The sequence below is a fragment of the Prionailurus viverrinus genome, chromosome X, assembly GCF_022837055.1.
Source record: "Prionailurus viverrinus isolate Anna chromosome X, UM_Priviv_1.0, whole genome shotgun sequence".
Taxonomy (NCBI): Eukaryota; Metazoa; Chordata; class Mammalia; order Carnivora; family Felidae; genus Prionailurus; species Prionailurus viverrinus.
The window spans coordinates 66,437,832-66,460,218 of NC_062579.1; the positions used below are offsets into that span (position 1 = coordinate 66,437,832).

The following is a 22,387-nucleotide window of genomic DNA, read 5'->3' on the forward strand; positions in this document are numbered from 1 at the left end:
AAGAAAGCTGGAGTAGCCATACTTATATCAGACAAACTAGACTTTAAATTAAAGGCTGTAACAAGAGATGAAAAAGGGCATTATATAATAATCACAGGGTCTATCCATCAGGAAGAGCTAACAATTATCAATATCTATGTGCCGAATACAGGAGTCCCCAGATATATGAAACAATTACTCAAAAACAAAAGCAACCTTCTTGATAAGAATGTGGTAATTGCAGGGGATTTTAACATTCCACTTACAGAAATGGACACATCATCTAGACACACGGTCAATAAAGAAACAAGAGCCCTGAAAGATACATTGGATCAGATGGACTTGACAGATATATTTAGAACTCTGCATCCCAAAGCAACAGAATATACTTTCTTCTCGAGTGCACATGGAACATTTTCCAAGATAGATCACATACTGGGTCATAAAAAAGCCCTTCATAAGTATACAAGAATTGAAATCATACCATACATACTTTCAGACCACAATGCCATGAAGCTTGAAATCAACTACAGGAAAAAGTCTGGAAAATCTCCAAAAGCATGGAGGTTAAAGAACACCCTACTGTAGAATGAATGGGTCAACCACACAATTAGAGAAGAAATTAAAAAATATATGGAAACAAACGAAAATGAAAATACAACAGACTAAATGCTTTGGGATGCAGCAAAGGCAGTCCTGAGAAGAAAATACATCGCAATCCAGGCCTATCTCAAGAAACAAGAAAAATCCCAAATACAAAATCTAACAGCACACCTAAAGAAAATAGAAGCAGAACAGCAAGACAGCCTAAACCCAGCAAAAGAAGAGAAATAATAAAGATCAGAGCAAAAATAAACAATATAGAATCTGAAAAAACTGTAGAGCAAATCAACGACACCAAGAGTTGCTGTTTTGAAAAAATAAACAAAATTGATAAACCTCTATTCAGGCTTCTCAAAAAGAAAAGGGAGATGACACAAATAGATAAAATCATGAATGAAAATGGAATTATGACAACCAATCCCCCAGAGATACAAACAATTATCGGGGAATACTGTGAAAAATTACATGCCAGAAACTGGACAACCTGGAAGAAATGGACAAATTCCTAAACACACACACGCTTCCAAACTCAATCAAGATGAAATAGAAAGCTTGAACAGGTCCATAACCAGCGAAGGAATTGAATCAGTCATCAAAAATCTCCCAACAAATAAGAGTCCAGGACCAAATGGCTTCCCAGGGGAGTTCCACCAGACGTTTAAAGCAGAGATAATACCTCTCCTTCTCAAGCTCTTCCAAGAAATAGAAAGGGAAGGAAAACTTCCAGACTCATTCTATGAAGCCATTATTACTTTGATCCCTAAACCAGACAGAGACCCAGTAAGAAAGAGAACTACAGACCAATATCCCTGATGAATATGGATACAAAAATTCTCAATCAAGATACTAGCAAATCGAATTCAACAGTATATAAAAAGAATTATTCACCGTGATCAACTGAGATTCATTCCTGGGATGCAGGGCTGGTTCAACATTCGCAAGTCAAACAATGTGATATATCACATTAATCAAAAAAAAGAGAAGAACCATATGATCCTATCGATCGATGCAGAAAAGGCCTTTGACAAAATTCAGCAACATTTCTTAATAAAAACCCTCGAGAATGTCGGGATAGGAGGAACATACTTAAAGATCATCAAAGCCATTTATGAAAAGCCCACAGATAACATCATCCTCAATGGGGAAAGACTGAGAGCTTTTTCCCTGAGATCAGGAACACGACAGGGATGTCCACTCTCACCGCTGTTGTTTAACATAGTGTTGGAAGTGTTAGCATCAGCAATCAGACAACAAAAGGAAATCAAAGGCATCAAAATTGGCAAAGATGAAGACAAGCTTTCACTTTTTGCAGATGACATGATATTATACATGGAAAATCCGATAGACTCCACCAGAAGTCTGCTAGAACTGATACATGAATTTAGCAAAGTTGCAGGGTACAAAATCAATGTACAAAAATCAGAATCAGAAATGCAACTGATTATACAATAATTCTTATACACTAATCATGAAGCAACAGAAAGACAAATAAAGAAACTGATCCCATTCACAATTGCACCAAGAAGCATAAAATACCTAGGAATAAATCTAACCAAAGATGTACAAGATCTGTATGCTGAAAACTATAGAAAGCTTATGAAGGAAATTGAAGAAGATATAAAGAAATAGAAAAACATTCCGTGCTCATGGATTGGAAGAATAAATATTGTCAAAATGTCAATACTACCCAAAGCTATCTACACATTCAATGCAATCCCAATCAAAATTGCACCACCATTCTTCTTGAAACTAGAACAAGCAATCCTAAAATTCATATGGAACCATAAACGGCCCGAAATAGCCAAAGTAATTTTGAAGAATAAGACCAAAGAAGGAGGCATCACAATCCCAGACTTTAGCCTCTACTACAAAGCTGTCATCATCAAGACAGCATGGTATTGGCACAAAAACAAACACGTAGACCAAAGGAATAGAATAGAAACCCCAGAACTAGACCCACAAAGGTATGGCCAACTCATCTTTGACAAAGCAGGAAATAACATCCAATGGAAAAAAGACAGTCTCTTTAACAAATGGTGCTGGGAAAACTGGACAGCAACATGCAGAAGGTTGAAACTAGACCACTTTCTCACACCATTCACAAAAATTAACTCAAAATGGATAAAGGAACTGAATGTGAGACAGGAGACCATCAAAACCCTAGAGGAGAAAGCAGCCTCTCTGACCTCAGTCGCAGCAATGTCTTATTGACACATCCCCAAAGGCAAGGGAATTAAAAGCAAAAATGAACTACTGGGACCTCATGAAGATAAAAATCTTCTGCACAGCAAAGGAAAAAACCAACAAAACTAAAAGGCAACCAACGGAATGGAAAAAGATATTTGCAAATGACATATTGGGCAAAGGGCTAGTATCCAAAATCTATAAAGAGCCCACCAAACTCCACACCTGAAAAACAAATAACCCATTGAAAAAATGGGCAGAAAACATGAATAGACACTTCTCTAAAGAAGACATCTGGATGGCCAACAGGCACATGAAAAGATGCTCAACGTCGCTCCTCATCAGGGAAATACAAATCAAAACCACACTCAGATATCACCTCATGCCAGTCAGAGTGGCCAAAATGAACAAGTCAGGAGACTATAGATGCTGGAGAGGATGTGGAGAAACGGGAACCCTGTTGCACTGTTGGTGGGATTGCAAACTGGTGCAGCCACTTTGGAAAACAGTGTGGAGGTTCTTCCCAAAATTAAAAATAGTCCTACCCTATGACCCAGCAATAGCACTGCTAGGAATTTACCCAAGGGATACAGGAGTACTGATGCATAGGGGCACCTGTACCCCAATGTTTATGGCAGCACTCTCAACAATAGCCAAATTATGGAAAGAACCCAAATGTCCACCAACTGATGAATGGATAAAGAAATTGTGGTTTATATACACAATGGAGTACTACTTGTCAATGAATAAAAGGAAATATGGCCCTTTGTAGCAACATGGATGGAACTGGAGAGTGTTATGCTAAGTGAAATAAGCCATACAGAGAAAGACAGATACCACATGGTTTCACTCTTATGTGGATCCTGAGAAACTTAACAGAACCCCATGGGGGAGGGGTCGGAAAAAAAAGAGGTTAGAGTGGAAGAAATCCAAAGCATAAGAGAGTCTTAAAAACTGAGAACAAACTGAGGGTTGATGGGGGGTGGGAGTGAGGGGAGGGTGGATGGTGGGTATGGAAGAGGGCACCTTTTGGGATGAGCACTGGGTGTTGTATGGAAACCAATTTGACAGTAAACTTCATATATTAAAAAAATAAAATAAAATAAAATAAAATAAAATAAAATGAATATAAAACGTAAAAATCATCTGTACAGTATCGGAAACCATTGACAAAACAAAAAGGCACTCTACTGAATGGAAGAAGATATTTATGAATGACAATTCCAATAAAGATCTAATATACAAACTATATTAAGAACATACACAACTGATTACCAAAAACCAAACAACCTGATTTTAAAAAATGTGCAGATGGGGTGCCTGGGGGACCCAGTCAGTTAAGCATCCATCTTCAGCTCAGTTCATGATCTCGCGGTCCGTGAGCTTGAGCCCCACGTTGGGCTCTGTGCTTACAGCTCAGAGCCTGGAGCCTGTTTCAGATTCTATGTCTCCCTCTCTCTCTAACCCTCCACCATTCATGCTCTGTCTCAAAAATAAATAAATGTAAAAATGTGCAGATGACCTGGATAGACATTTTTTTCCAAAGGAGACATATATATGGATAGGAGACACATGAAAATATGCTCAGCATCTCTAATTCTCATGGAAATGCAAATGAAAACCACACTGAGACATCACATCATGCTTTTCAGAATAACGAAAGAAAGAAAGAAAGAAAGAAAGAAAGAAAGAAAGAAGAAAGAAAGAACAAGGGTTGGTAAGGTCGTGGAGAAAAAAGGTATCCTCATGCACTATTGGTGGGAATGTAAGTGGGTACAGCCACTCTGAAAAACAGCATGGAGTTTTCTCAAAAAATTATAAAGATAAATACTATATGATCCAGTAATTTCACTACTAAGTATATACCCAACAAACATGAAAATACTAATTCACAAATATATATGCTCTCCTATCCCTATTTCAGCATTATTTATATTAGCCAAGATACAGCAGCCACCTAGGTGTCCTTCAATAGACAAATGGATAACATAAAAAAAAAATCTTGTCATTTCCAACATTGATGGACATAGAGGGTATTATGTTACGTAAAGACTGAGAAAGATAAGCATCACATCATTTCACTCACACGTGGACTCTAAAAAACAAAGCAAATAAACAAACAAAAGTTACAGTCAGGCTTATAAATACAGAAAGCAAACTGATGGTTACTAGAGATAAGGGGAGATGGGCCAAAAGGGGTGAGGGGGAGTGGGAGTACAGACTTCCAGTTATGAAATAATTCATGTAAGAAAAGGCACAACATAGGGAATATAATCAATGATATTGTAATAGTGTATGGGGACAGATGGTAACTTACACTTGTGGTGAGCATAGCATATAGAGAAGTTGAAACACTATATTGTACACCTGAAACTAATATAACATGTCAACTATGCTCAAATTAAAAAAAAAATGTTTAAAATATAAATTCCTATTTTATCCTAAGGACAATAAGCAGGAATTGAAATGTTAAATAAATATGTATATATTTAATATTTAGCATTTTATATGTTAACATATTTTATATTTAATATGGGTGTATATATTTATACATACATATGTGTATGTAACTAATATTTTCTATATGTTTGTGTCTCCCCCAAATTCATAGGTTGAAATTAATGTGTTGAAGTCATCCCAAAGATGATAGGATTAGAGATAAGGCTTTAGGAGGTGCTTAGGTCATGAGAGTGGAGACCTCATGAATGGGGTGAATGCCTTTATAAAAGATGCTTCAGTGAGCACTAGCCTCTTTAATCATACAAGGACACAAGGTGCTGTCTATGAACCAAGAGGTGAGCGCCTTGATAAGAATTTGCCCAAATTGGCACCTTGATGTTGGATTTCTAGCCTCCATAACTGTGAAAAATAAACTTAAGCCCTTCAAAAATAAATAAATAAATAAATAAATAAATAAATAAATAAAAACTAAACAAAAAAGTATCCTCTGAAAACAACTATGCTGGAACTAACAACTGAAAATTACCATGTAGAATTTTTGTATCTTACTGCATGCTTCTTCACTAGTATGCCAAATATGAGTGCACCCTTATCTGTAACATGTTCATTAATTCACTGTATTTTGACTCTTATGTTTACCGCCTGCAAACAAAAAATAGCTACTCCTGAAGATTGTCAATAAACTATACAAAGAAAAACATAAAGTTGAAATTTTCACAAAAACGCCAACATTAAAATGACACCAGTGCTGTTACAGTCATCTTTTATAGAGCCTTTCTTTTCCATTTTTCATGCTAATCAACAAGGAAAGTTAGACAGAGGGAGACATATTGGTGCTGTGGTATTTGCAGCAACCCTGGGATCAAAAAGTCTGATTAGAAAAGCCAAAGCAAGGCTTCCGAAGATGTCTCAGTACTGTGTCTAGTCTCAGATATATTGGTCTGATTGTCTGAAGCCTTTAAACCTAGGAGATAGTAGAAGCAAAGAAGATATCTTTATTTTAGTGTTAATCATGATGACAAGTCCATCTGGAAACACTGAAATATCTAGCAGAATTGTGTCCCAATAGCTAGTAATGGTTCTTATGGAACCCCTAGAAGGAAAAGGTCTCTATAAAATATAAAACTATTCATTAGTTGGAGGAGCAGAAATGGATCTACTGCTGTAGACAAGGGACTAACTACTTGATAATTTTAGGGAGGGACATTGGATATCATGGATTGGATTCTTGCTTCTTCTGTAACTCCAGTTCTGCAGCCTTTTGCACGGCTGCATCCACCAGCAGCTGGAAGCTGCTGAAGTCATTGTACTCTTCTGTTAACACAGGTTTGGAAGATGACATAAGCACAGGCTCATTAGTAGAAATCTTGACCTTTTTTTTTGGCTGGGCCTTTGGGGTGAGCTTCTGGCCTGTAGACAACTCTGGATCCAGCAGCTTCTCCTCCAATGGCTGGTTCATTACAGGGATGCTCAGGGGCAGCCACTGCATCTTGTCTGGATCTCTGGGCCTTGACCTTGCCTGTATAGATGAATCTGTGTTCTGCTTATGGGTCATATCAGCAGACTTGCCTTTTTGGTGGTACATGGTGATCTGATTGGGGTCGTTTCCATCCTGTTGAAGCATTTCTGGAAGAACACGTCTGCGGGCATTGATAAACCAGTTTGAGACCTGTAGGAAAGACAAATTAGTCTGCTCAGACAGCATTCGCTTCTCTGTTTCTGAAGGGTAGGCCTTAAACCGGTGTTCATACAGCCAGTCACGGAGAATCTTCACTGATTCAGTTGGCAAGTACCCTTTCCGCTTCCTCTTGCCCTCTAGTGAGGCAAGAACTTTATCTGTACCAGTGTCACTATTCAATGTGACTGAGGTGCCTTGAACCAGGCTTTGCTTCTCTGTTGGGCTTTGTTCAGAGTCTTCCATGTTCATGAGTCCTGTCTTCACTCTTTTGGGAATTAGGAATGGCGGAATTAGGACTAATGTGGGTTTGGGAGAACCAGTGAAGAAGGCATGGACAGGTCTCTAAGGGGAAGTTTCACCTTTCACTTCCCAAACAGATAAACAGTGCTCCTAACTGCTTTGAGCCAGTGGGCTTTGTGATGTCATATCCTTTCTGTCCTATGTGCTGACCATCCCCCCCCATTTCCTGCTTCCCCCTTTCCTTTCTTTTTTTTCATAGATTCAAATTCACTTGTTTTTACCTCATCAATTTAAAGCTTTCCAGACTTTTATTGCTCTGCTCCTAGGAAAAGTTTCTGTTAACTAATGAATTCTAATTCTACTGGTTACATCTGGCTTATGCATAGCTTCCTCATTTTCTTCCTTTTTGACTTCACTCTGATATCGTTCTTCCTTTTTCCTTTATAATTGCATTATTGGCTCATCTACATATATCAGAAACAACCTATTAAATATTAACTTTAATAAAAGGAGAGTGTAGGTAGTGTACCCTGACTCCTCCCCTCCATATTTAAAGCTAATTTAAGAGTAATTTTTAACTAGACAGTTACTTTTGAAACTTTGTCCCTTCAATTTTTCTTTATGGCCTTGAAAGGTTTAACTTTGACATGACTTCATTATGCCATGAGGATCTTTATGTCTGCACTTTGGGCTTTGACATCCAGTTGTGATAATTCTCTTTGAAGCTTCAGTCACAATTCAGGGGTCTTCCAAAAACATGGAACAAGATAGGATTCAAGAAATAATGGTGATAACACACTTAGATTATTTAAATCTTTCTTGATAGTTCAAGCACCCAGCCATTAACTTTGAACCAGATGACAATAATTTGTAAATTGTACATTTTAATTTCAGATAGCTGAAAACAAGTGTTCTTCAAGAATATTATGATCCATTTAGAAGACAATCATGGACTCTGACTTCTTACAGACAATGTATAGTATTACTGATTTTTAATTCCAGAGGGTTTTCAGAGGAAACTCCAGGTCTTCTTATTAAGCATCATATATTATCTATAGTTCCAATTTGGCAAGGACAATATCATTTTACCTTTAAGAGTTCTTATTTGGTGTCACTGGGCTGGACATAAGAATATTATCTACTGATCCTTTGGTTTTTGGTAACCTTACCAGTGATGACTTTCATAGCTTAAAATTTATTGTAAGGGATATCTATTGAAATACACAATCAAATCTGATGGTAATTTTAGCAAAGTTCCCAATAACCAGAAAGTGCATGGGTTGGCTACAATTGAAGGTCTCCTTTGGGATATTCTGAGAATGCTACTACTTCCATTGGTCTTGTGGGCTCCTGGAATACAAAAGATAATGTTTCTCTTCATAATGCAAACTCACTTTGCTTAGTTATTTCCCACCAATACATTCATGGCCCAGGTTCACTGAAACTACTCTTGTCTGTCAGTATGATTTCTAGTAACTTATCCTCCATCACTTGTAACTTCTAGATGCTCTTTGTATTTTTGAGATTTAGATCTCTGCTGATGTATTTTTGAGATTTAGATCTCTGCTGAAGTATTGACAGAATTGTATATATTTAGGGGCACCTGGGTGCATCAGTTGGTTAAGGGAAAGACTCTTGATTTTGCCTCAGGTCATAATCTCATGGTTCATGAGTTTGAGCCCAGTGTCACACTCTGCTGTCATATTCTTAGGATTCTCTTTCTTCCTTTCTCTCTCTACCCCTCCCCAGCTTGCTCTCTCTCTCTCTCTCTCTCTCTCTCTCTAAAAATAAATAAACATTTAAAAAATTGTACCTCTTTAATTCTAAATTACATGGTCTAGGTTCCTGATTTTCAATGACTCCTTTATTAATCCCTTTTGAAAAGGAATATCATGGTGGTTCAAAATTATCACTAAGAAATTTGAAGATTGTTTTCCTCAATAACAGCTATAGGGACATAGAAAAATTTGGAAATTAGGTGAAAAATTGGAAGAATCCCTTTAGTGTTGATAAAAAAAATGGTTTTGTTTCATGATGTAACAATTGAAACACTGTATAGAACTCGTATTATCTTTCTTTAAAATTTGAAGATGAACAATATGAATTAAAAAGATGTTTAACACAGTAATGGATTCCTTCCATCCATTTCTTTAAAACTTCTAAGGAGTTCAAATTATCGAAATGGTTTCTATAAGATTTTTTCTTCCTTCATTGATTCTTGTAACATAAAACGCCGTGGGATATTATTGAAAATAGGGATATATGACTCTGAAAAGTGTATTCTCATAATTGTTTAATGAATTAAGATGGTACTATGCTATAATATGCACCTTAATTTTCAAAATATATAAGGCATGAGAAGACTGAAGTCTTTTATACCTTGCTGCTCATTGTTTCTAGTAATCTACTTATAATTGAATATAAGCTTAAGTATTCTACTTTCCAAATTATGTTAGTCTATCTGCAGAGTTAAAAAAAGAAAAGCTTATATTTTGACTTCCAAGAAATGAAGTAATGCAAAAACAATTTGAAAACAACAACCTAAAACTAAAACTAAACATTTCCTCAAACAAAACACAGTGACCTAAGAGAAATAAAAATTAATGCTATGGTAATGCAACTTTGCCAAATCTGAAAATAGAAAATGTTAAGTGCATAGAATTTATCATAATGTAAAGTATCTGGGATAATTTTGGCCAGATATTTTACACTTTGAAATGAATTGAAGAAACATTCAGAAAGCCATTTATAAACTTCCAAAATTTAAGGAGTGGTGGCAAGTTAGGAAGAAAAAATGTAGAAAGGTCTGGTAAATTTGACAAATGCTTCCTTAACATAAGTCAGATTCATAAGGAGATAAAAATCACCAGTACCACAATTCATACCTACTAGTAAAAAAAAATGGTTCTTTTAATTTCATGAGCAAGACAAAGTTGTCAATTTTTACTATTGCAGCATTGCTTAGACAATGGAGCCAATGGAATTAACCAAAAAAAATATATAAATGTTATGTATATAAGAAAAGAGGGTAAAATAGTATGATGTATTGATAGCTTGATTAGCCATTTAGGAAATATTTAAACATCAATTGAGAAACTATTAGAAATAAGAGTTAGGTGATGTAGCCAATCACAAACAAATAAATGATAACCTTTAACATATACCAATAATTATTATTTATAAAATATATTGGAGAAATAATCTAGCTCATAATCATGACAAGAGTAATGATATAAAATCCCTGTGCATAAAATTAGAAAGTATTATGTAGGGATCATACTGAAACAAGTATTAAATTCTATTTAAGAACATAAACGAAATTTTAATAAATGGCAAAACATTTGCTTTTTATATAGGGATTCTCAACATTTTAATTATGTCACTTTTCTTTAAATATTTCTTTGCAACTATTTTCTATCAAAGTCACAAGTACTGTCAACTTCCTTTAACTTCTCACTTTACAATACATGTTGGAAAATAGTTCTAAAATTAATCTGGAGGAATAAATGTGTGATATACTATACTATTTTTTGGAAAAAACAAACTAATGTGGAAACATTTTTCATACTAGATAATATACTATATTTTAAAGTAGAAAGCAATTAAAACAGCATGACAAACAGGTAAGCAAAAAACAGATAAGTGAAACAAACAAAATATGGCAACAGTCTTAAGGGCTTAATGGTACTGTGTAGTAGATAGGTATGACTTTTCATATTATTGATGATAGATGCCTATTCATCCTGAAAATAATGAACGTTGCAAAGAATATACCACAAACTTTGGATACTTTCTGACAGATATTTTTGTTTTAAATAAATTGAAGAAACACACAGGAAGCCATCCTTAAAGTCATTATATTAGTAGAGTTGTATGGATAGAAAGTGTGGAGAATCCTGGCAAATTAATTTAGTATACTTTAAACAAGAGGAATGAAGATGAGAGTGACCAAACCATAGAAGAAAGGATAAGTTTCGACAAGTGACTGTCCTGTGAAAAAAAGGAATAGTTTTGCTTTACCATTAACTATGAAGTTGGGTATTGGGATTTTATCTATTGCACATGCGTGGGCACATTCATGCACAATTGAGCAGAAAGCATCACAAGTGTAAAGATTGTTGAATGTGGTTATGTAAATATTTAGAAACTTCTGTATGAAAAATCTCAACCTGCAGGCAAACAAAAACTTCCATAAGCATACACTTTTTAAAAATTTTTTAAAAGTTTATTTATTTTGAGAGACAGAGAGAGAGAGAAAGAGAGAGAGAGATAATGAACAAGCATGAAAGGGGCAGAGAGGCAGGGAGAGAGAGAATCCCAAGCAGGCTATACTCTGTCAGTCCAGGCCTGATGTGGAGCGTGAACTCACAGTCTGTAAGCTTATGACCTGAGCTGAAATCAAGAGTTGGACACTTAACTGATTGAACCACCCAGGTACCCCAAGCATTCATTTTTCATTAATGACAAAAGACAAAAAACATATATTGACAATATATATCGTAGGCAATGTTTTAGTATACTCATCATTTTCATGCCCCTTGAAATCAATAAGGAGTTGGTCACCTAATAGAAAAATTAATAAATAATATGGGCAATTTAATAAAGAATAAATATAAATGACCAATAAATATATTAAAAATTTTATTAGCTTTCATAATAATCAACAGTACACATATAAAAGAACATTTGGTAATGTTTTCTCCTATCAACTAGTCAAAGACCAAGTAAATTATAAAAAGTACATTGTTTAGAGTCTGTATGTTGTAATAAGCATATTGATATATTTCTGGTAGTAGTATAAAAGGACAGAGCCTTCTTAGAGCTGTTTTTACAGGATGGATAAAAAAAAAAGGTTTACTGTACTGTTTAACCCAGGAATGTTGCTTCAAGAAATTGAGCATAAGGAAATTATTTTATAAGATGATAGAGATTAAATATACAAAATAGTTTTTATAGAATAAAATATACTTGTGAAAAATTAAAACCATTATTTCCAACATTATGGGATTGATTAAACAAAATGGCATTTCCTTATGATTGAAAAGAATCTAGCAATTAAGTTTGATGGCATGGACATTCATTAACGTGGATGAGTTTAGAATGTGAAAAGAACAATGAAAAATAGTATGCAAATTATTAGTCATTTTTTTGAAAAAGTAAAGGAAGAGAAATAAAACCAAATATATCTGTACATATAAAGATGCGGTATGCTTGTGTCTTCATATGTGTGTGTGCTCTCGTGAGTGTAGAAAAAAGAAAAAAAAATTAAATCCTCACTATCTTGAGAGATAAGAAGAATACACTCTTTATATAAAATAAACCTTTTTGAGAAATCCTCAAATATACTATCAGGGGTCAAAGAAAGAACTCACACACTTAAATGTTATATTCCCAAATAGCTATGAAAAGTGAAGCATTACAGAAGAGCATGAAATCCCTTAGTCTCAACAGTTTATGTAGCATCAAGAAGAGGTGTGCACAGCGAGACTAAGAGCTGTTTGAAACATTTTACTCCAATCAACAAAGATGAAAAGGGGTGTGTACGTTACTGTGATTCTTGACTGACTGAGGAATCCTCAAGTGCATAAATAAGAACATGCACATGTGGAGTAAAATTGCCTATTTCTCAACATTGTTAAAAAGTTAACTAGTGAAAGGGAACTAATACCATTTATTTCCTAGGATTCTACTCTAGTCATCAGGGTAAAAAGAAAGCTCTGAAAAAACTACCCCTCCCAAATATTCAAAACAATCTTGCCATTATTATCTGCTTTGAATATTTGGAATTAATTTTATTTTGCCATCTATCCCTGTATACACAAACAATTGAAGAAATTGGTAAAATCTGAATAAGGTCTGTACTTTAGTTTTTAGCATTATACAAAAGTCAGCATCCCCATTTTGATAATGTGCTATTAAAATAATAAGATTATTATCATACATTAAGATATTATAATTATGGAAAACTGAGTTAAAAGTACACAAGAACTCCACAATTTTACAAAATTCATTGAGCATTAAATTATTTAAAAAATAAAGAAAAAGTGGGCTGTTTTCCAAAATAATTGTACCATTTTACATTTCCATCTGCAGTGTTTGATAGGTCTATTTGCTCTATATCCTTGCCACCATGTGGAATGGTCATTTTCTTTACTTTCATCATTTTATGGAGTATTAAGTGGTATTTTTTTAATATGTATTTACTTTCTGAGTGATGATATAAACAGATGTTGCCAAACATTTTGTGTAAAGACCCTAATAGTACATATTTTGGCTTTGGGAGTCATAAGGCCTCTTGGGCATTACTCAACTCTGTAGTGCAAAAATAGTCATCATTAATAACTACACAAATGAGCGTTGCTATGTGCCAAAATAACCTTATTTATAAAAATAAGCTGTATTTGGCTCAAGAGCCATAGTTCATTGTCCTTACAAGTAAAGCATTGTTTCTTCTCCTTTGTTACCATCTAATTATTTTTTAAATGTTTCTGTTCAAATATTTCATATACTCAAAAATATGTGTTATTGAATTGTTAATGTTTTTATTTAATTGGATGGAAGTAGTTTAGCAAATATTAGATGTACAAATCATTTGTTAAATATATTTTCAAAAAATGTTTTACTCTATCCATTTTTATGTTGTATTTATACAACATTGTCTTTTGAATTGTAAAAGTGTTCAATTTTCATGAAACCTAATTTGTTGATTTGTTTTTATGCAGTCCATACTTTATGTGTGTAAAACTTTTGCCTAAAAAAAGAAAAAAAAGATTTTGCTTAAGGTTAAAATTGTAAGTATGGAATTTAGGTCCATTTGTCAAGTAGAGTTATATATTTTTTTGGTGCATGATACACAGTATTGTTGAAGTTCTTTTTTTAATTTTTTTAATGTTTATTTATTTTGGAGAGAAAGAGACAGAGCACGAACTGGGGAGAGGCAGAGAAGGAGAGAGAGAGAGAGAGAGAATCCGAAACAGGCTTCAGGCTCTGAGCTGTCAGCACAGAGCCCGACACAGGGCTCGAACTCACAAACCGCGAGATCGTGACCTGAGCCAAAGTCAGACGCTCAACCAACTGAGCCACCCAGGCTCCCCTCTTCTTCTTCTTTTTTTTAATGCACCTATTCAATTGTTACAATATGTTTTTTTGAAAAGGTATCCTTTCGTCGTTGAGTTTTCTTGGTGACTATGTTGAAAATCTATTGAATTATAGGTATGAATATACTTTTGGACCCTATTGTATTCGATTTAACTATTTTTCTTTTTAAACCAATTCCACATGCTGTTGATAACTGTAAAGCAATTTCATATTTAGTATTCTTGCAACGTTAATTATTCAAATGTATTACATTTATATTTTATAATGACACATCATGGTTGCCAAAATCCCACAGTTTACATTATGGCTCCCTCTTGGTGTTATACATTCTATACGTTTCGGAAATGTATAATGATCTGTATTTATCATTATTGTATCATACATAGCATTTTCACGGCTCTAAAATAGTTCAATCTTGGTGTTATATATTCTATTGGTTTTGAAATGAATAATGATATATATCCAATAGTATAGTATCATACAAAATAGTTTTACTGTCCTATAAAATTCCCTGTGCTTCACCTGTTTATTGCTCCCTCCCACAAAATCCCCAGAAAGAACTGATATTAATGGCTCCATAGTTTTGCCTTTTTCCAGAATGCCTTGTTCGTAATCATAAAGTATATAGCCCTTTTAGATTGCCCTCTTTCATTTAGTAATATGCATTTAAGTTTCTCCCCCATGTTTTTTGTGGGTTGATAGGCTTTTCTTTGTAGTGCTGAATAATATTCCATCGTATGGGTCTATGATAGTTCATTTAAACATTCAGTTATTTACAGAACATTTTGGTTGTTTTAAAGTTTTACCGGGGCGCCTGGGTGGCGCAGTCGGTTAAGCGTCCGACTTCAGCCAGGTCACGATCTCGCGGTCCGTGAGTTCGAGCCCCGCGTCGGGCTCTGGGCTGATGGCTCAGAGCCTGGAGCCTGTTTCCGAGTCTGTGTCTCCCTCTCTCTCTGCCCCTCCCCCGTTCATGCTCTGTCTCTCTCTGTCCCAAAAATAAATAAACGTTGAAAAAAAAAAAAAAAATTTTAAAGTTTTACCAATTTTGAGTACAGCTTCTACAAAATCAATGTACAGGTATTCATGTGGACATATGTTTTATTTCTTTGTTTTGTTATGTTTGTTCTTTACTATAAATTATTGTCAAATTGGTTTCCATACAGCACCCCGTACTCATCCTAACAAGTGCCCTCCTCAATATCCATCACCCATTTTCCCCTCTCCCCAACCCCCATCAACCCTCAGTTTGTTCTCTGTATTCAAGAGTCTCTTATGGTTTGCCTCCCTCCCTCTCTGTTGTAACTTTTTTTTTCCACTTCCCCTCCCCCATGGTCTTCTGTTTAGTTTCTCAAGATACACATATGAGTGAAAATATATGGTATCTGTCTTTCTCTGACTGACTTATGTCACTTAGCATAATACCCTCCAGTTCCATCCACATTGCTGCAAATGGACAGATTTCATTCTTTCTCACTGCCAAGTAGTATTCCATTGTATATATAAACCACATCTTCTTTATCCATTCATCAGTTGACAGACATTAGGCTCTTTCCATAATTTTGATATTGTTGAAAGTGCTGCTATAAACATTGGGGTGTATGTGTCCCTATGCATTAGCATAGTAGTAATGCTATTGCTGACCCATAGGGCAGTTATATATTTTTTTAATTTTTTGAGGAACATCCACACTGTTTTCCAGAGTGGCTGCACCAGTTTGCATTCCCACCAACAGTACAAGAAGGTGTCCATTTCTCCACATCCTCGCCAGCATCTATAGTCTCCTGATTTGTTCATTTAGCCACTCTGACCGGTGTGAGGTGGTATCTCATTGTGGCTTTGATTGGTATTTCCCTGATAATGAGTGGCATTGAGCATCTTTTCATGTGTTTGTTGTCCAACTGGATGTCTTTGGAAAAGTGTCTATTCATGACTTCTGCCCATTTCTTCACTGGATTATTTGTTTTTTGGGTGTGGAGTTTGGTGAGTTCTTTGTAGATTTTGGGTACTAGCCTTTTATGCGATATGTCATTTGCAAATATCTTTTCCCATTCTGTCAGTTGCCTTTTAGTTTTGTTGATTGTTTCTTTGCAGTGCAGAAGATTTTTATCTTGATGAGGTCCCAATAGTTCATTTTTGCTTTTAATTCCCGTGCCTTTGGAGATGTGCCGAGAAAGAAATTGCTGTGGCTGAGGTCAATGAGGTTGTTGCCTGCTTTCTCCTCTAGGGATTTGATGGTTCCCAGTCTCACATTCAGGTCTTTCATCCATTTTGAGTTTATTTTTGTGAATGGTGTAAGAAAGTGGTCTAGTTTCATTCTTCTGCATGTTGCTGTCCAACTCTCTCAGCACCATTTGTTAGACAGTCTTTTTTCCATTGGATGCTCTTTCCTCCTTTGTTAAATATTACTTGGCCACAGATTTGTGGGTCCAATTCTTGGTTCTCTATTCTTTCCACTGGTTTCTTTGTCTGTTTTTTTGCCAAAACCATGCAGTCTTGATGATTACAGCTTTGTAGTAGAGGCTAAAGTCTGGGATTGTGATGTCTCCTGCTTTGGTTTTCTTCTTCAATATTACTTTGGCTATTCAGGGCCTTTTGTGGTTCGATACAAACTTAAGGATTGTTCATTCTAGATTTGAGAAGAATGCTGGTGCAATTTTGATTGGGATTGCATTGAATGTGTGGACTGATTTGGGTAGTATTGACATTGTAACAATATTTATTCTTCCAATCCATGAGCATTGAATGTTTTTCCATTTATTTGTGTCTTCTTCAATTTCCTTCAAGATTTCTAGTTTTCAGCAGGCAGACATTTTACATCTTTGTTTAGGTTTATTCCTATATATTTTATGATTCTTCATGCAATTGTAAATAGAATCAGTTTCTTTAATTCTCTTTCTGTTACTTCATTATTGGTGTATAAAAATGCAACCAATTTCTGTACATTGATTTTGTACCTTGCCACTTTGCTGAATTCATGTATCAGTTCTAGGAGACTTTTGGTGGAATCTGTTGCATTTTCCATATAAAGTATCATATTGTCTGCAAAAAGTGAAACTTCGGGTCCTCTTTGTCTATTTTGATGTTTTTTATTTCATTTTGTTGTCTGATTGCTAATGCTAGGACTTCTAACACTATGTTAAACAACAGTGGTGAGAGTGGACATCCCTGTCATGTTCCTGATCTCAGGGGAAAGCTCTGTTTTTCCCCATTGAGTATGATATTGGCTGTGGGCTTTTCATAAATGGTTTTTATGATGTTGACGTATGTTCCTTCTATCCTGACTTTCTTGAGGATTTTTATTAAGAAAGGATGCTGTATTTCTTCAAATGCTTTTTCTGCATCTATGTACAGGATCGTATGGTTCTTACCTTTCTTTTATTAATGTGATGTATCACATTATTGATTTATGAATATTGAACCAGCCGTCCTGCCCAGGAATGAATCCCACTTGATCATGGTGAATAAATATTTTTATATGCTGTTGAATTCTATTTGTTAGTATCTTGTTGAGAATTTTTGCATCCATATTCATTCGGCATATTGGGCTGTAGTTTTCTTTTTTTGCTGGGTCTCTGTCTGGTTTGGGAATCAAAGTAATGCTGGCTTCATAGAATGAGTCTGGAAGTTTTCCTTCCCTTTCTATTTTTTTGAACAGCTGGAGAAGGATAGGTATTATCTCTGCTTTAAATGTCTGGTAGAATTCCCCAGGGAAGCCATCTGGTCCTGGACTCTTATTTGTTGGGAGATTTTTGATAACTGATTCAATTTCTTTGCCACTTATGGGTCTGTTCTAGTTTACTATTTCTTCCTGTTTCAGTTTTGGTAGTATGTGGGTGCTTAGGAATTTGTCCATTTCTTCCAGGTTGTCCACTATGTTGGCATATAATTTTTCATAGTATTCCCTAATAATTTATTGTATTTCTGAGTGATTGGTTGTAATAAATTCATATGGATTCATGATTTTATCTTTTGGGTCCTCTGCATTTTCTTTTTGAGAAGACTGGCTAGAGGTTTATCAATTTTGTTGATTTTTTCAAAAAACCAACTCTTGGTTTCATTGATCTGCTCTACTTTTTTTGTTGTTGTTTTTATTGTATATTGTTTATTTCTGTTCTGATTTTTATTATTTCTCTTCTTCTGCTGGGTTTGGTGTGTCTTTGCTTTTCTGCTTCTAGTTCCTTTAGGTGTGCTGTTAGATTTTGTATTAAGGATTTTTCTTGTTTTTTTGAGATAGGCCTGGGTTGCAATGTATTTTCCTCTTAGGACTGTCTTGGCTGCATCCCAAAAGGCTTGGATTATTGTGTTTTCATTTTCATTTATTTCCATATATTTTTAAATTTCTTCTCTAATTGCCTGGTTGACCCATTCATTCTTTAGTAGGATGTTCTTTAACTTCCATGCTTTTGGAGGCTTTCCAGACTTTTGCCTGTGGTTGATTTCAAGTTTCATAACATTGTGATCTAAAAGTGTGCATGGTATGATCTCAATTCTTTTATAGTTATTGAGGGATGTTTTGTGACACAGTATGTGATCTATCTGGGAGAATTTTCCATTGACACTCTAGAAGAAAATATATTCTGCTGTTTTAGGATGTAGAGTTCTAAATATCTGTGAAATCCATCTGGTCCAGTGTGTCATTCAGGGCCATTGTTTCTTTAGTTATTTTCTGTCTATATTATCTGTCCATTGTTGTAAGTGGAGCATTAAAGTCCCCTGAAATTACCATAATCTTACCAATAAGATTGCTTATGTTTGTGATTGATTATTTTATATATTTGAGTCTCCAGAATTTGGTGCATAGAAGTTTATAATTGTTAGCTCTTCCTAATGGATAGACCCTGTAATTATTATATAAAGCCCTTCTCCATCTCTTGTTGCAGCCTTGAGTTTAAAGTCTAGTTTGTCTGATATTAGTATGGCTACTCTGGTTTTATTTTTACTTCCAGTAGTATGATAGATCGTTCTCCATCCCCTCACTTTCAATCTGAAGGTGGTCTCAGGTCTAAAATGGGTCTCTTGTAGACATCAAATAGATAGATCTTGTGTTTTTTTTAATCCATTCTGATACCCTGGGTCTTTTGATTGGAGCATTTAGTCCATTTACATTCAGTGTTATTATTGAAAGATATGGGTTTTATAGTCATTCTGTTCTGTAGGTTTCATAGTTGTAGTGATGTCTCTGGTACTTTGTGGTCCTTGCAACATTTCACTCACAGAGTACCCCTTATGATCTCTTGTAGGGCTGGTTTAGTGGTGATGAATTCCTTGAGTTTTTGTTTGGGAAAACCTTTATCTCTCCTTCTATTCTCAATGACAGGCTTGCTGGATAAAGGATTCTTGGCTGCATATTGTTCCTGTTCATCACATTGAAGATTTTCTGCCATTCCTTTCTGGCCTTCCAAGTTTCAGTAGATAGGTCTGCTACTACTCTTATGGGTCTACCTTTGTAAGTTATAGCCTGTTTGTCCCTAGCTGCTTTCAGAATTTTCTCTTTATCTTCTTATTTTGCCAGTTTCACTATGATATATCATGCAGAAGATGGATTCAAGTTACATCTGAAGGGAGTTCTCTGTGCCTCTTGGATTTCAAAGTCTGTTTCCTTCCCCAGATTGGGGAAACTCTCAGATATGATTTGTTAATGTACACATTCAGCCCTTTTCTCTCTTTCTCCTTCTTCTGAAATTTCTAGAATATGGATAGTGTTCCGTTTGTTTAAATCACTAAGTTTTCTAATTCTCCCCTCATGATCCTGTATTTTTTTATCTCTCTTTTTCTCAGCTTCCACTCTTTCCATAATTTTATCTTCTAATGCACCTATTCTCCCCTCTGCTTCTGCAATCCACTCTGTGGCCATCTCCATTTTATTTTGTACCTCATTTATAGCATTTTTAAATTCATCATGTATATTTTTCAGTTCCTTGATCTCTGTAGCAATAGATCCTCTGTTGTCTTCTATGCTTGTTTCAAGCCCAGCCATTAACCTTATGACTATTATTGTAAATTATTGTTTGATTATATTGCTTATGTCTGTTTTGATCTATTCTTTACCTGTCACTTCTTCCTGGAATTTCTTTTGAGGAGAATTCTTCCTTTTAATAATTTTGGCTAGTTTTCTGTCCCTTATAGGTTTTAAAAGTTTGTTATGTGCTCTGCACCTGCAAGAACTGCTATATTAAAGGGGAAGTCATACACGTTCCAGGGCCTGCCCCTTCAGGAGGTGTTTTTTTGGAAAGTGTTATTGGCTGTCTGTTGTTGTGACTTTGGTTATTTTATTTCCCTACTCATAGTGATATTTTGGACCTTCCACCAGGTGTGCTTTGATTTGTTCCTTGAGGTAGCCCTGGAAAGGAAAACAAACAGGAAACAAAAACATGCAAACATACAAATAAAAGAAATAATCAACCAAAACCGAACCAAACAAAACAAAATGTAATCCAAAAGCAAAAAAAAAAAACAAAAAACAAACAAAAAAAACCCAGAAACACCAGCTACACGTAAAGAACAGGGTGGTGGTTGTGCTGATGAGACAGCCCATACAAAAAGAGAAATGACAGAGGCAAGGAAAAATAAAAAAAAATATATTGACCAGGCAGAGAGACTATACGGCTTAATCCAGAGAGAAAGGAAAATAAAAAGGAAGTGGGGAAAAAATGAAGATAAAGTTTCCCCAACAGGGAAACTATATAGCTTGATTATTCCAGAGAGAGAGAAAGTAAAGTGAAGAAGGAGGTGTAGAACATGTATCAAGGGAATGGATGAAATATGTATGCTTTAATAAACCAACAACCAGAGTAACCAGACTAGAGGAAGGAAAGATAAGAAGGAAAAAAATAACTAAGAATATATCTAAATAACAAGAATTGTCCTAGAATTAATCCAGGCAAGGCAGCAGCACTGGTCTGGAGGAGGGGGCCATCTGGTTCCTCAGCATCTATCCCGCTCCAGTAGATAAACAGTTACCTGGCATGGAGGTGCGTGGTTTGGTGTCAGCTGGTCCCACCTCCACTGTGGGCCCCCCAGGAACAATTCCTGAGGCCACGCCTTGGTGGTGGTGGGAGAAAAATGGCAACTCCGAGTCTCTTCTCCACAGACGGGTGTCTCAAATCACTCTGTTTCAGGTGTCTTCACTAAACTGCAGGTGTAGTTGTGGCGGTCTGTCTCGCTCTGTCAACTCCCATGACCTGACGCTTGGCTGGGATTTAAACTCCCACTCCATGCACCCTGGCACTAGGGAAGCACCTCTCTATGCTGCCCGATATGTGGTCCTGGCTGGTTTTGTCCTATGTTGCAGCACTTCAAGGAGGTGACTAATTCTCCTACTATGGACTATGTTCCTGACTTACCACCGAAACCAGGGGTGGCTCCCCTCTTCCCCAGGTGCACAAATAGGACAGCCGGCCCCTGTCTGAAGAAAGCCCCACAGTTAGGGATGGAATCCCTCTCCATCCCAGTCAGAGGTTTTTCTCTTGTCCAGATACAGACCTATGCTTTCCCAGCCACTCTTTCTCTTCCCTTTGTCTCTCCCCAGAAGGGGTCCCTCCCCTCCGTGCCCACACAGCCTGTTTTATCTTCCTGAGTCCCCAATCACCCACCTATGGCCCATCAGGTTGTCCCAGTGTCTCCCTCATAGACTCAGTCTCTTTTCCTCCCAGACTCTTGAGGTTCAAAGTCCTTTGGTTTCAGCCCTTCTTTGTTTGAGAGACGCATGAAGTATGGATTCCCCTACTTCTTTGCCATGTTGGCTCCTCCTCCACCGCTTTTGAGCATTTTGGAGCAGTGCATGAATAGGGGGATGCCCTGAAAATGCCCAAGGGATATCCTATCCAAAAAGGTGGGGAGAAATGGAGAAGGGAAAGTGAACAAACTATTGTGGTAATAGCTTTGTCATTGATCTAAACATTATGAGATGCCATGGAAAGTGAATTATGAGTAAGGAGAGAATTGGAACAGACCAGAGAAGAATGCTTATAGATTGTGGCATGTGGCAAAGCAGGGATGTGTGGGCATGAACTGCCTCACATTGAAGTTACAACTATTGTATCTCAGAAGAGTTGGGCCCCTGAGGCATAATATCCCTAAAGTGATGACTCTTCTCATGAGGAGGACATTATAATACAGGAGGAAAATGATTTTCAGGATAACCTT

General features: G+C 36.0%; 1 protein-coding gene across 1 annotated transcript; it reads right to left on the reverse strand.

Annotated features, from left to right (window-relative positions):
• Positions 1-5,993: 5,993 nt before the first annotated feature.
• Positions 5,994-7,272, reverse strand: TGIF2LX (TGFB induced factor homeobox 2 like X-linked). Its single transcript, XM_047844298.1, has one exon. It carries the CDS (start codon positions 7,151-7,153, stop codon positions 6,440-6,442), a length of 714 nt encoding a protein of 237 aa, XP_047700254.1. The 5' UTR covers positions 7,154-7,272; the 3' UTR covers positions 5,994-6,439.
• Between the last annotated feature and the right edge of the window lie 15,115 nt (positions 7,273-22,387).

Excerpts from the sequence above, each read along its gene's own strand:
- TGIF2LX (XM_047844298.1), bottom strand. The coding sequence starts at position 7,153 with ATGAACATGGAAGACTCTGAACAAAGCCCAACAGAGAAGCAAAGCCTG.